We start from the raw sequence: 15,601 nt of genomic DNA on the forward strand, positions 1-15,601 counted from the left end.
CATGTTGATGTCTAAATGTCGCTGAATCTGATGCTTAATTTAGAAGTATGTTATTGCCCTCAGGGGGCTTTTAAATTCTCTGTGAAATCAATGGAAAGGTGTTAATACTTAACTTAGAGTACTGGATTGGTCCAGCTGGGCTTCAGAGGTGACTTTCTTTTCTACAGGTTATAGAAAGAACCTGGACAGCTATAGATAGGCAGAGTTAGATTGCTCTGCCAGAGTTCAGTGTTGGAAATATTGGCAAGACAGTGTTTTAGTTAGACTTCTAAATTAAAGAGAAGGGATTCTACCTATCTGTCTTTAGAAACCATACCTAACTCTTGCTTGGTTTAAGAACCTAATTACTAAAAACAGAGCTCTAAATTCTTTTTTTCAAATGCACTATTCTTGAGAAGAGCAGGTATTAAAATGGTTAGGTCCAAGGAGACACCAAATAAGAAATTCAGCATACATGCTAATCAATTCTAGTTTCTTTTTTGTACTGTGAGGTCCTTCAGGCACCACCTTTTGCAATTTAATGAGTCAACAGCCCAGGGACATAATGCAATAAATCACTGAGTTGATGATGGGAAAAAACACTAGCTCATAGCTGTTCTTAAAATTGGACTCTGAGAGCCAGATTTTTAAAGATATTTCAGCTCCACAGGGTTTGATCTATAAAGGGACATAGGTTTTTTGATGATCAGCATTGCATCATGTAAGATTTAGGTGCCTGTCTCCTGAGCTTGACTCCATATGCTTGTAGAATGGATACAAAGAAGTAGACATCTCCAGTTGGGCTTCCCAAGAGCTGCCTAATCTAACCAATAAGCAAACACTGAGACTAGAATTATTTTTTAAATCTCACCTCTCTCAAGCTACAGATGCCTAATTCTTAGTCACAGGGATGAACAGTCTTGAACAACAGCTCTGAACCCTCTTTTGGCATAGGTGCCTGTCATACATTTGGAAAAAAATAATAAGGAAATGAGAGGACATCACTCTGTAAACACAAATCCAGGGGAGTGGAGGGATACTCCATTTGTATACAAAAGCTCAGAATTCAGCACACTTTCAGGATGTGGGAAACAGCTAAAAATCAGTCTGAAAGGGCTCACATAGCCCTTTTTCACCTTCTGACTGTGTAACCCAACCAATTGGCTGTAGGTAACTCTCCACCAGTCTTGCTGAAGCAGCTCTACTTAAGAAAGTAAGTACACTCACAGGACCAGAGAGAGGGAACAGCAGAAAATATGCTCCTAAAGTCCAGTGGATAAAGCGATTACTTAGGAGAAACTACTTCATGCCCATTTCTTGCTTAAAGGGATGTTCATGTATTTTCTGTTAAATAATAGATAAAAAGTTGTGTCAAAATTCAGGCACTTTGGGCTTTTTTTTATTATTATTTCTGAATGAAAAGGTATTTTAGAATCTTCCTAGATGATTTTTTCCTTTTTTATGGTAGGGTTCAAACAGAATACTCTAAATAGACTTTGGGATTTACTGAGAATTATTTAAGAAATTTGGCACATGGAACGTGGAAAAGCTATATAGACAAAGGTAACAAGGATAGTAGACACCAGGGAAAAGCTTCCATGTTGCAACTGAATAACTGGACTAGGATAATCCTGAAAAGAAGGTAAGTGTGGGTCCTATAGCAGAAGTCTATATAGTTAAGAGATAAAGTTGAATGGATAAAAGTTATTCATTGTTCCTCATAAGAAAATATGAGGTATAAAATGAAATTAGTAGTTCTAAATAAACAAGAGCACAATTGTAGCTCTTTCAAAGATTCTCTCTCCTTTGACAAACAGGAACATGTATACATTGTTCTTGCTACCAATTTTCACCTCTCTTTGCAGCTAACAGAAACACAGCTGCTTAGATTTTGTCCTTCACTGGAAGGTGTGCCTTGGAAACAAAGATTTTCTTCTAGATGCTCACAGTCTTGAACTGAGGAAGACAGAGAAGACAGGGAGGACAATTGTAATTAATGGACAGAATATTTGAGCGGGAATGCTAGGGTTAGTAGTCATGTTTATTCTCTCAACAATTCAATTCTTCTAATTCTTAGTGAAGCCTCTGTACTTACCTTGCAAAGAAAGGTGTTTCTGGAAAAGTGAGTAGGAAAGATTAGAACATTGCAGTGAGTGAGGACTGGCTCGAAAATGAATCCTGCCCTTGCATGGTCTGCACTTTGGTGCTGGGCAAGCTCTCCAAAAAACATATGCAACTGGATACCTTTGTTTACTTCTCTCAGCACAATAGAGTGGGCTTGATTGCAAAAGAGAGCCATGTAGCACTTTTGATGAGGGAGATGATTGCCTATGCAAACTGCTTTTTGTGTCTTACCCAAATCAACTAATGTCTGAGGAACTGAAAAATCCACTAGCAGTACAGATGTCTCCATCTGCCAATTGCTAACAGAGACTTCCATATCCTTTTGTGTAACTCAGTAGAAAGCACACTGCTAATACTCTGACAGATACATGCTTATGAGCAGCAAGTAGACCTTGTGTTAAATATGGTCGCCCAGTACAGCATTGCTTGGGAACTACGGGCAATGGAGACAAGCCAAAGCAGCAAAGCACATTTCACTTGTTTTTTGTTTTGTTTTGTTTTGTTTTTTAAACAAAACTAGCCCAGTTTAATCTAGTCTTAGGTGATTTATATCTTCTTTCCCTAGAAGAAAACATTCTTCTTACAAGAGGAATGTGGAGACAAGACTCCCAGGAGAACACCATTTCACTGATCATGGAGAAATTCAAGACCCAACAGTAAAAGGAACAGAAAAGGTCCTTATCTGTTTGTGTCTTTTGTTACAACTTTTTCATAAATCTTTGATCTGAGAAATCATTAGCATTATGGATATGCCACCAATAAGCCCATGGCACTCCAAAGTCACAGCAGCACTGCCGTTCTACCTTTGGCCCCTTGCAGCAGCACTTCTTCAGTTTCTCTGTCCTTCTCCTCCTCTCCAAGGGATATTGCAGAGCATGAACAGAAGTAGACTAATGACTAATTCAAAGTTTATCTCCCCATAAGATTCTGATTTAAATAGCATCACTTTGGCAAGGGGCCATGCAGTGAACAACTTTGTCAGCTCTTTTAGGCCAGCTACACCAAACCCCATTATACAGCCTTGGCTGTGAAATCATGGACATCTTGAACTGCTGTCTGAGTGATCTATGGCTGCTCAGCTAAGATTTCCTGTATGCACTGCTTCCCCATACTGAAAAGTCCAGGTCATATTTTGTTCAGCATCAGCTTGCCAGAAAAAATTCCTTCCTGAATATGTGTGTAGGAGGAAGACAGAGACAGAGGAACTGCATATGGTCTTATACGATTACTAATGTGTATTTAGACTGTTGAGAAAATGAGTCCTTCTCCAACAATATATTTGCTTCTTCTATATACATCTACGGAAAATGCATTTTAAATTTGATCCAAGCTGAACTGGCTAAATTTAGTCGTCTGGTGCCAGCTGCAGTCGTGTTGGTTAGCTGAGCCATCAAACGCCTGAACCTTCCTGGAACCGCAGCTGGAGGCTGGGTGGGATAGCGCAAGGCACTTCGAGTGGCACTAGGTGGCTCTGCGCAGGCAAGTGCAGAGCCCCCCATCATCTCGGCTTCTAGATTAATGTAGGAAGTTCTGACTCGCTTTTTATTTGCACATAGTATAATGCCAAATATCAGTGCTCTACAAACATTAAAAAAAACAGGGTATACAAGTTTGTTCTCTCAGTGCCAGGTTTGGTCTGACCTGCACCATTTCAGAGACACCGAACAGCAAACCATTAGTAGATGTGGCTGCTTGTCTATGGAAGACAAACTCTGCTTTGATATTAAGTAGACAAATCAGAAAGCTAATGCATTGGGTTTCAGCATGTTCTTAATGTTTCTGAATAAGAAATATATAAGGGAATAAAAATACCTAGGACTTTCTGGGCTCTGCAGCACAAGCTCTGAATAAAGAGGCACTGAACATTACTGTCTGTACCCTGAAAGCACATCTGTGACTGCTGTGTGGTGCAGCGTACTCACATTAATGTTAAACCTGCATCAACCGGTTTATTAATAATGGTACAACGGGAATAGCAGAATGCTTAGAGTGGACTGATGTATCATATATCTTGGGTAAATTTGCAGCCTACCCTAAGTTTTCTGCTGCTGTAACTAGGCTACTTTTGGAACATGAGTTAGCTGGTATAAAGCTTATATAAATTACCTCTGCACTACAGTTGTTAAAATAACACATGCTCTAGGTTTGTATTAGGTTTTGATCAATCAAGGAGGATGCTAAGACCTATATCTGGATTCAGGGGCTCTAACCTCCCTGACTTGGTCTTGAAAATTAAAATTTTGCAAAACTTGCTCTGTTTGAGAGATGCTTACCATACTGGATGAAATGTTTTAAAAATGTGAAGTTTCTTTAGAACCATTATCTAAAGAGGAAAATCAGTCCTTGTTAGGTTAGAATTTGATTTAAAAAACAAGGGGCTCAAATTCGTATCTGGGAATTGATGTTCTCTTCTGTTGAAAGATTGGGGTTCTGGTGCACTATCAGATCTGAGCAGTGCGATTTCAGTAGGCTGTTTATGCAGCTTTGACAGCTGCCTCCGTCTGCATCAGCCTCTTGATAAAGGGCTAGTTCTGCAAAGGACTTGATACCAGTTTGGTACTAATTATTTTGTGTTATTCATGGAAAGATTTAGGTACTGAAGCATTAGATTTCAGAAGTGTGCACTCTAAATGAGATGCCATTCAGAGTAGGCAAAGTCAGGGTATTATCTTTAAATTCTGCTCCTCTTCATGACTTAAGGACCTTACTGTGGCCAAGAGAAAGCATCTCTTTCCTTTAAGGATTCACAGACTGGAACTCCTTCCTGAAGGTAGCTCCTAAGCTTGTTTTCTGGAAAAATTGATGATCTAGTACCTTCCCTCAACAGATGTCCAGGAAAAGATCTGCTACCAATGCCTTGAATTAATGTCTCTCTGGTGAGTCTGCGTTCAAGTCTCTCTTCTTCCTAAGCAGACTGGTGATTATGTTTTCTTCCTCTCAGAAGAGCTCTCCAACTAGTAGACTGTAGCATATTCTATTCTGCACTGCAAGAACTAAAACAGTTTTGGAATTCTTTTTTTCCTAGAAATTTGGCACCTGGATATTTTAGATAGCCCCCCCACCCACAGGCTATGCAGTAGGTGAGGACAGATTTTGAAGATCTACATTTGGTTCTAAGCATGGGAAGTGGGATTTAGTCATTCTATCTACTCCTAACTGTGAAACTGTATTCGTAACATAAATCATGCTATCCTCTTCAGCTACAATATGAAACACACTCAATTTTTTGTCTAAAATGTATTAGAAACTTTTTATCTTTAAAGTCATTCTCATTGTTATACAACAACAAGAACATGCACAAAATTTAATGATTCTAAATCAACATTTTCTTGGGGTGTAGTGCTTTGGAACTTCCTTATTTTCTCTTAGTTGTTTCTCTGCAACAAGACAAAAAAAATTACATAATAGAACAATTGTAATAGTATTCTGACAAGTCCAATTTATATGGTACATTGTCACAAAAGAATATCTAAGAAAATGCAGAATGTCTGTACAAATCTACTATTACACTTGAGAAACTCCTTTCAGGAGCTATAACAATATGCTATTAAAACTCTGAATAGATATTCAGCATGTGTGTTTTAAAGAAACCTTTATAAATATGCAACTTTAAGACCAACAAATTCAGAATAAAATGCACTAAGAAACTGATATGTAGACAAAGGTTTATTTACACCATACAACATTTTAAATATTTTATACACAGCTGCAGCAGAGAAAGCTACTCTGAGCTTTCCAGAGAAAACTGCAATAATAAAGATGTGAAATATATTATTCATATAAAAGTGAGATTATTACTTTATTGCATTTAAAGCAATGAAGAATGTAGCTCAACAGACATTCATTTAATGACAAAAACTTTGCTTTTATATTATAAAGTAAAAAGTGTAGTAATGGCCAAACAGACTGTTATAAACTTTAAAAACTGCATAAATATATACATTGTGCTTCATGGTGAAGTTTTTTGAAAACTAAACCAAATGAAGCTGTTACAACATGAATCGTTGCTTGAGGTTTGTCTATAAAGATTACCTTACAAATCCATTCCACGGGTACTTACAACACACGATGGTAAGAATTGTACACCTGGTTCTCCACTAGCCATGCTAGTGGGAATATACTGTACGAAAAAAACCACTGACATTTGGCACAGGAAGAGCCTGACATAAAGTAGTCACAATGTTCAGACAGGAGTGTCAGGATTCCCCAAGTCTCTTTATTGTCAGTGCAATGAATTAATTTTGTTTGTTTCTTTGTTCAGTTTGTTTTGTTTTTGTTAAACTTCTGTTTGAAAGTCACCTTCTTGCACATCTAAAGGCAAGTTCAGACACTTCTCCCATTCTGCTGGTCTTAGTTCTAAAGCGTCTTTTGCCTCTGTGTCTAATACATTTATCGTTGTATAGTGTTGGTATTCGCCTGTGTTTTTGAAACTGTCCCATGGAGCCTTGTTCGGCACTGAGTTCTCCTGAAGACCAAAGAAGAAAGAAGATTTAGAAAATGCAAGAATGAAATAATGTGTTTTCTGTTTACAAAGCTGATCACTAATGTACTCTCCTGAGACAAAGAAGTCAGAGAGAGGAAATGACTTTGCAGGGAGCCAAGCTGGCTTGCGTTCAGCAACATCTTGACTGGCTTTCTCTGTGAGCCATCAATATGTTGGCAGCCTCCTCACCTGAGCTGCCAGCCAAACCCTTCCTTTCACAGGAGCCAGTTTAAGTGAGGAACAGCCATGTGATCCAGCAACAAGATCCATCTTTTTAGTAACAGTTGTGTAAAAAATCAGGGGAAGAGAAGGGAAGGTAATTACAAAGAGCTTGTTGTCTGGAAATATGGAGTGGTTTAAAATAGAGATTGCCAGCTTGATTTTAAATTGGGACAGGTTGCTGTTCATGACAGAATAACAGAAACCTCGTCCTTGGAAAGTCTGTGAGAGCCACCTTGCTTCACAGGTTAATGAGCTCACAGGCTGAAAGCTGGTTATTTTGTACTGTCCATGGATTTTTTTTTTGGAATGCTGAGTTTTATATGGTAAATTCATTATGGAGTAAGACCAAGTTCATTAGTGATTTTTGCTATAATGTGTTGGGTGGGATTCAGTTGCCAAACCTAAGCTTTTTTGTGCTATTTTCGATGCCTTTTGATATCCTGCCTGGCTGCCAACTATATTTCATTATAGATGCAGGTTTCCCATGAGTCCTGTGTCATCATTGCCTGCACTGTGCTGTGGAGTAGGATACCCTAGGGTATCTAAAATAGCCTGAGATGTCTATATTTAGGTACCTGGATCACTCTCCCATTGTCTTACAGATAGACCATTTCTCTAGGCTGCTTTTTACCCTTCAAAAAACAGTGCTGATGTGAAACACAGGAAAACACAGTTCTTCCACCAAGTTTCTCTTTAAGATTTTTGAATGAATTTAAACTCCACACAGACAGCAAATCTCATAGGGGGTGTGAGTGAGAACTGGGTGCAAAATAACACATATTACAGCCAAAGATTCATCTAATCCATCAAAGAGACAGGATCAAACTTCTACTGGTTTAAAACGAGTAAATCCATTGACCTCACATCTGCTTAATGACTGTTCTTTATGTCTGAGAGCAACTTTTCATTAGAAGTTAGAGAATGAAATAATTCTGGCTGAGTTGCATTTAATGTACAATTTTCACATTATAAAACTATGTATAAAATTATTACTAATCATAATATTACTGCTAAAAATATGTCACACTAAATTTGCTGTTTTAATTAGGCAGAATCAACTATTTCCTTGCTCTCATTATCAGATGTAGTCAGAGTGTTATGCATGTGCATATGAATGTGTGTGTATAAATTTGAATTATGATTATAGCAGAGTCAACTCAGGATGATTTAATTTTTGCTTTTCCAATGGTAAATATTTATAAATCTATTACAGAAAAGATACAGCATTACAGAGACCCTGTGTGCTTTCTGGCCTATCTCACTTTCAGGTGAATTTAGCTGGACTTACTTACAGTTACTAATTTAATATCTGTTTGCCCAGCTAGAAGAAAAGCCCCGCTGGCCAAATTACATTAGTAAGATGCCTTCTTTATATAGTCCTTTAGATTTGGTAGACACATATAGATTTTAAATGTGTTCCCTACAGTTCAATTACTTGTCATCTGACGTCAGTGAATTAGTTATGGTCTAGTTGTAAAATCTAATGAGTCTTGTCATAGGTTAGATTATTGAAAATATCTTTTGTTCTCAGTTCTGAGGCTATCTAAAAGTAGCAGAGACAGATGTCTTCTCAGGAAATAATAGTGAATTCAAAACACTCTTCTTTTATTGTTAATATTATGGAGCCAGTATATTTGAAATACCTAAGAAGGAAAACTTACCATACTGCCCGATTTTGGTACATCCCGAAATCTGTCCAGAGTCTGAAATTTTTGATTTAACTCTTGAAACAATTCCATGTGCCTCTTCCTTGTATGCATGACCTTCTGCAAAATGGAACATAATTGCATATATTTATAATTGAATCTGGGCTTTTTTAAGAGAACCATTATTTCCCCCAACATAGTAAAAAGTAAATTGAATTTGGCAGGGCCATCTTTTCCCTATAGACTCAGTCAATGGAAATGAATTGCACTGAGTGTTCTCTCTGCTCTCTTTAATGCTTTTCCCATACAGAAATGACTGTTTTTACCCTGTGTTTATTGAGTTGCTGAAATCAAGAGACACTCTTTTTGTGCTAGCTCAGAACTATTTTGAAAGTGATGGTAGTTTCTCAGAAGGATCTTTTTCTTTTGTGCATTAGGAATATTTTCTAGAATTTCTGTCTTCAGTGCGGAAGACATTAATATTTTAATTTCAACAAGGATGCAACTGTATTATGTTTCACGGTGACGTATAAGAGTAATTTTTATGAAAGCACTGATTTCAAGAATCCTGGGCCAAAAAGGAAGAAGCCCCAAATGTTATATTTTTTTAATTAGATGTCATCTTGTCATTCAGATCATCACAAAATGCAGTTTTAATGGCATTCATATTAAGACAAGTAGGGATAGTTTTTTCAGTTTTACCTGCTTTCTTATTCTGCGGACTGGGCAACTGGAAACCCCCTTTATTCTAGTCCCCACACAGGGTACCCTTCCATAAGAACTAGTTGTATGGCTTTTGTATGCAAGAGGGGTACAGGCTGCCTCTATGACTGGAGAAGCCCTCAGGCTATATGTCTGCCTTGGCAGCTAGATGTGGAGCGAAGACTGTTTTCAAGGCTAGACTCTCAAGCCTACCATCTACATGATTTCCAAACAAGTCCATGCTCAGACACGGACTTAGACTGGCCTCCAGAGCAGTGCTGGAGGCTGCTCACTGTTAGGCCAGTCTCAAGTTTCTGTGGTCTGGGTGGATGGGGACAGGAAGGACTGAGGATGCTTCAGCTCAGTCCAACAGCAGATGGTCTGAACTTGGCTTTTCTTAACCTTTCGTAGCCGTCTGGACCTGAGTTACGGCCAGGGCAGCAGCCAATAATGTTGATAGGAAAGGTGCAGGTCATCAGGCTCTGTACACTGTTGCTAACTATCAAACCTGCTTTTCCCTGGCAGTGAACATGACAAACCTTACAAACTTATGGACACAGTGCCTGAGTGTGCCTTCCCAGCAAGTAACACTCCTTCCACCAAGTCAGGGTCAGTACCTTTTAAAGTGGAGTGGCAGTAGCTGGCCCTCAAATAGTACTTTACCAATACCAGTTTTAACCTATCTTTCATTTGTATCCTGTGCTTCTGAATTTCATGAAGCTTGTCTGCTCTCTTGGCCATGCATTTTTTACCACTATGCTGTAGTGGTAAAATATGATCCATATGTATAATATCATCCATGGTACCATATCATCCTTAACATAGCCACAGGGTACCTTGAGAACTTGTTTCACTTCTGAGAACAGGAAATTGGCAACATTTTTCACAAAAGAGACATGAGATAGAGCAAGCAATTAAAGACCTATTAACTCAACATGAGTTGTGGGTTGAATAAGGGAAGCAATTTTGCAGAATTTGGTGAGGAACTCCTTGCAAAACATAATTTAACCAGAGACAGCTGATCTAAACTTATGAGGGAAGGCTCGCTTAAGTGACTTCCTAGGGATTCTTTTAAGATATTACTGTTATGGTAGACAGGGATATGTAAAAAATTTCATATACATAGAATTTAAAAAGAAAGGTTCTGCATCAAAGATTATTATTGGCTGAAATAAGGAGACATGCTGCAGGGAATAAAACAAATTTGATGGGCTAAAATACTGTCTCTAAGAGCAAGAAATAGCATTTGACTGTGAAACAAAGATCTCCAGCTGGAAACTTTTTAATAGTAGGATAGGAATATAGAGAATGCTACTTTCTGATATTTTTCTGAATCGTGTACCCAAGAATTCGTTAAATAGCAAATATGAATAATGCAATTGTCTTACTCAGTTCATTACATTATTCCTGAGGAGAAGCAGGTGGGAGGAGAAATCAAACACTTTCAGTGGAAGTCTGCCAGAAAAAAGACTTAAATTTTGTTTTTAAATGCAGAATGACTGGTATGCACATGTACCTATGGGTCTTTTTAGTTGCTTTGTATTTTTCTGGCTTCATTTTGATAATTCCTGCTCACTGATGCTCTGTCCTCCTCACTGCTTATAAAGAATGATCTGAACTGTTAGCAAGATGCAGCAACTTAAACTTCCCACTTTAATTTTCCATTTCTAGCCATCTTTTTAACTCCTTATTAGAATGCGTCATCTTATCTCCTTTTAAAATTTAGAAGCAAAAAAGGTATTAGAGGATATGCTCCATTGGATATCCCTTTCTCTTTCATGAGGAACTAACCCACAAAGTATTTGTGGGGTTTTAATCCATTTTTTTCTCTATTAAATGGGCAATGTGGAAAACACAGTTTTATCAGTCCTAGATGTACATGTTTGCTCAATACAGAGGTCTTGACTAATATATACTAGGATGATTGCAGTAGCATCAGTACTTGAACAGGGTGGAATAGGAGCCCTGATAACACAGGCTGATGCTGCTCTTAGAAAGTGTATTTCCATTAGCCATGGGTAGAGATTCACCCTACCGTGCTGCATCCCCTCCCAGAAGCCCCTGAGTTAGCCACCATGCTACAGACTCGCACATCTTCTTGTGGTCTTTCCTGCAGCCTCCACAGCTCTTGTGTCCCGCACCCTAAAGCTGGTTGGGCTGAACCGGGTGAGGCATCCCTTCCACATTTCCACCTCCACTCACAAATAACATGAAACTTGTGTTTTGAAAAGACTAAGCCTTACTCTGATGAGCACCCACTCCCAGAAGAGGACTGCAGGGTGTGGATTGCTATCATCAAAATGGGAAGGACTTCAGACATAACTCTGTTATCGAATTCACTTTTTTCTTTATTATACAGTTTTAGCTGAACTCTAGCTCAATCACAAATATTCTGCTAAAGATTCTTGGCTAATCCTATGTTTAATAATGATAGTAATAGTAATGTCGTTCAATATGTGTTGAAGGTTTTCTCTGTTGTCACGGGTAAAGACGCTCTCTCTCGAATTTTATACAAAATAGCTAAAGGTGAAGAACAGACAGGGAAATGCCTTCTCAGCCCTATAATGGAAGCATGCTGTGTTTTCAAGATGTTGTAGGTCTGATCAGTTGCCAAATTTAGGAACTGCAAAGGATTTTTCCCCACAGGCATGCTTTTTTTTCTCACTTTCTTCTTGGACAGTTGCATATAGGTGAGTAAGACAAGGATTTTAAAGTTGTGTGCGAGTTTGTAATATTGTTATGATGAATGGCTAGCGCAGCTAAAAATCTGAAAGAATCCAGCTCCAACAATTAAATATCAATTTAGCATAATTGCTGATGAGACTCTACAGATCTGGAAAGAAAAGAAGACTTTCAGATATTCACACTCATCCTGTGTGTCTTTTTTCTTCCTGATGGGTGGAGCTGAAAAAGAGCCATAGATAACTTGAATCCTGGGGAGCAGGGTGTAGAGAGCTTTTCTGAATTATTTGGCATAAATGTTGTTTATTGCCAGAGTAGATTCAATGAATACCTGGTATAAAAAGGTGTGTATGTGAGTGTCTGTGGGGGAGGAATGCAGGAGTTAGGTACTCTCACAGAATTTAGAGGTAAGTTGTGATCTTATATCTTAAAATGCATGCCAATATTTGTGTTTAACTCTTCTATATGTCTTTGTAAGTGACAGTGCACACCTATTATAAAGTTCTCCTGGGAATTTCCACAGCATCTGTATTTCTGTTCAGCATAATTAGAATGACTTTTATTTGATCGGACAGCTAAGAGTTAGTGCTAAGCTTTCATGAGAAAAAGAGAAAAACAGAACTTAATGGCTGAGGGAGGGGGCAGCACTTAGATTATCACAGCCAGAGGCAGCCACGATCCAAAATTCCCAGACTTATGAATTTCAGTGGTGTTTTGGATACTGGAGTACATGAATAAGAGTCTAAACTAATCCTTGTTAATAGCAAGAAAAGAACTGTAAAGTTGTTTTGCAGAATCTAATACTGGACAGTATTATTTAGCAGTAATACTTTCTGCCTACGAACTAAACCCAGTTTGTTTCCATCTATCTTCTTTCTTCTACATAAGCGGATGCTTTATGAACCATTATGTAATGCTAAAATATTTAAAAAGGCAAAACAAGACACAGTTGGCCCCAGTACTCAGGAAATTCTCTCTAACTTGGGCCCTCCTCTTTAACCAGTGCAAGATCTATGATAAGGGCTGGCCAATTTGGATGCCATCTTTTTCTCTCTCCCCTTCCTCCTTCTGACTGGAGACATAAGTTATCTATAATGCTACCCAGCACAGTCTCAGAACTTTTATTATTTCCAGTCCTTTGCAAAGTCCATTAAGGCTACAACTGTATTTCTACACACATTGGAGGTAATGGGGACAGAGACTATTTTAAGGTGCTGAGTATATTCATGGACTGCCTGTGTTCACACTACATAGCAGCTGGATTTGAGTTTTTTTACATCTTTGGGTTTTTTTTTTTCACTTCAAATGATCTATATTTTGGTGAGTGTTGCATTGCAGCCCACTAGCATAGGTTTGTTTGTTTGTTTAATTTACTCATGAAACTATGGCTACCTCTACAGCAGTAAATCAAACATGTCTGAGACCATTCTCTGGCAACACCTAGGATGGAATATTCTCCATGAACACTGCTAAATTGTCTTGTCTCCAAAGTAGGAGGCCTACTACCAACTTGGCTATTGTGAACAGTACCTAGGTTCATTTTAGTTCCCTAAGCACATTCAGGAACTGTTTGGAAAGAAAAGGTTGGTCTAGACTGAAATGATACAGATCATTTGTAGTAGATACCTGCATTGTGCTGCCCAAGTATATTCCCCAAAATGTTTAATTTACTAAGACAGACATCATTTGAAGGTATGTCTTGTGCATACAGGGAGACATGGAGACATGTGGGAGAATTTGAGGGTGTAGAGTTTGCTGGCATAGCTTTACATGGAAAAGGATCAAGAGAGCCAAGCCTGACACTGTCTTGTCCATACTGTATACTAAGAATAACATATGTTATCCTCTGAACTGTGGTAGGACATTGTCTCGCAGGGTACCAACTAGCATGGGTCATGGACAAAGCAGAGAAAATGTTAAATTTTAAGTAGTATGACCAATAACTCAAGCGCAAGCTCAGTTCCAATTTGCCGTGAAGCTGCTCTGAGGTATCAGACTTGAGCAGCATTTCAACCACAGAAACACCACCTCACCTCCCGTCGTCAGCATGCCTGCCTGAGTGCAGGCATTTGGGTGGCTATATTAACACTGTATGACTTCTTCTTACTGTACCTCAGACAGACAGACAGGCTATGTGTAAGAACACAGGAAAGCCCAGAGGCTTAACCAGAGGAACCACAAAACAGGGAGGTGAGATGGGGTTAGTTTGACTCCATACTTCTAAAACGCAGCAGCAACTGGCACAGTATTGTTGCTGATGTTATTTCCTCAGCAGTGATTCTCAATGGCCTTTCCAATCCCAATGGCCCCATCCTTTCCTTTATACAGACATAATTTTTTTCCTGGATTATAATAATATTTCTAAAAATATTAGGAAATGCAGGAACAATGCTGCAAAAAAGACAAGAAAAAGGTATAAGCCTCTTAAATACAATGCGAGTCAAAAGAAAATGTTTAATGGGAGGCCTGATTCTTGAGAACAGAATGTGCACAGTATTGTTGGTGTTTATTTGGTGTTGGATTATGTTCTCTTGAGTGTGGTAGCAAGAGTGCTTTAGTATCTGTTGCCATAGAGAACATTCTCATAGAGAACAGCATGATATTCCTACCTTTCAATAGAAAACAGTATAATTCAGAATTCTTTATATCACTATAATTATAAAACTTCTGTTCATACTGCTTGCATTTAATTTTAGAACTGCTTTTACATCAGAATTTTGTTATTGATTCACATTCTTCTTCTTCTTCTTCCTTTCTATGCATTTATCCTAAAGCATTTATCCTAAAGCATATTTAGGATAATCTCTTCACTTTATTTTCCTTAAACTTACTGCGTGAGTCTTTGTCTGGTGCTCTATTTGAGAGGTGCTCTATTTGAGATGTTACATGACTACTTAAGACGACTGTACCTCTAAGGGGGGAATGGCATAGGATATTAACAAGTGATAATAAACTTCCAAGAAACCACAATCATGACCATGGAAGGTCAGTACATCAGCAAAGGTAGGTCATCAAAGCAATCCCTTCGCTCATTATGAGGCTCCTTTGACCACTACTGTAGTTGTATTTTTCTAGTCCTGCCTCTTGTTTCTGTATCAGCACAGCAGTAAACATGGACTAGAATCTGAAATCTGCAAGCAGATGTGCTTACAGCCTAAATATTAATAAAAAATGCTTGTGTTTGCACAAGGAAACAGGGAGGGTGATTTTTTAAGTTATGGTTGATATATAATGATCACTGGATGTTAAAGTTTAGTCCCAGGTGCATTGGTTAGATACAAACATGATCCACTTCTCTGGAGACACACATAATGAATTTTATCAAACTATTAACATGCATGAACTGACAATCTATGCAAAACCCGAAATCCATAAATTGTTAAGATTCTCTTGAAAACTGACTGCTATATTGCTTTTGGTAGAGACTAGAGACATTTAGAGAAAAAAATCAAATAAGCAAAACCCTAAAAGACTTCATCACAGGGACCGAGATGGATCAAAACTGTCATTGCCTAATGCAATAAAACCTATTCATGCAGTGGGAACTAAGTCTGAAATTTTGGAAATCCTGCTTGTGGTACCTTACACAAATTTGATTTTTTAGATAGCATGTGATCCATGAGCTTTGACAAATTCAGCGCTTGGTCATTCAAAATTTGAGACATTCATGTGAATGGGAAACTCATATACCAGTAAATTAGTCTTGAAGAAAGAGAGAAATAGGACAAATGATTGAGAATCTCTTGAACAAAGCAAGGTTCTG

The 15,601-nt window shown here is 38.2% G+C and overlaps 1 protein-coding gene across 1 annotated transcript in view; it reads right to left on the minus strand.

Annotated features, from left to right (window-relative positions):
- Positions 1-5,756: 5,756 nt before the first annotated feature.
- Positions 5,757-15,601, minus strand: part of ADGRB3 (adhesion G protein-coupled receptor B3) — a 468,945-nt gene continuing 459,100 nt past the window's right edge. Inside the window, exons 31-32 of the mRNA XM_067294133.1 lie at positions 8,470-8,574; positions 5,757-6,568 (exon numbers count right to left, since the gene is read on the minus strand). Coding sequence (XP_067150234.1) covers positions 6,380-6,568; positions 8,470-8,574 — 294 coding nt within the window. The 3' untranslated portion in view covers positions 5,757-6,379. The remainder of the gene's footprint in view (positions 6,569-8,469; positions 8,575-15,601) is intronic.

Source organism: Apteryx mantelli, chromosome 3 (assembly GCF_036417845.1).
Source record: "Apteryx mantelli isolate bAptMan1 chromosome 3, bAptMan1.hap1, whole genome shotgun sequence".
NCBI classification, from domain to species: domain Eukaryota; kingdom Metazoa; phylum Chordata; class Aves; order Apterygiformes; family Apterygidae; genus Apteryx; species Apteryx mantelli.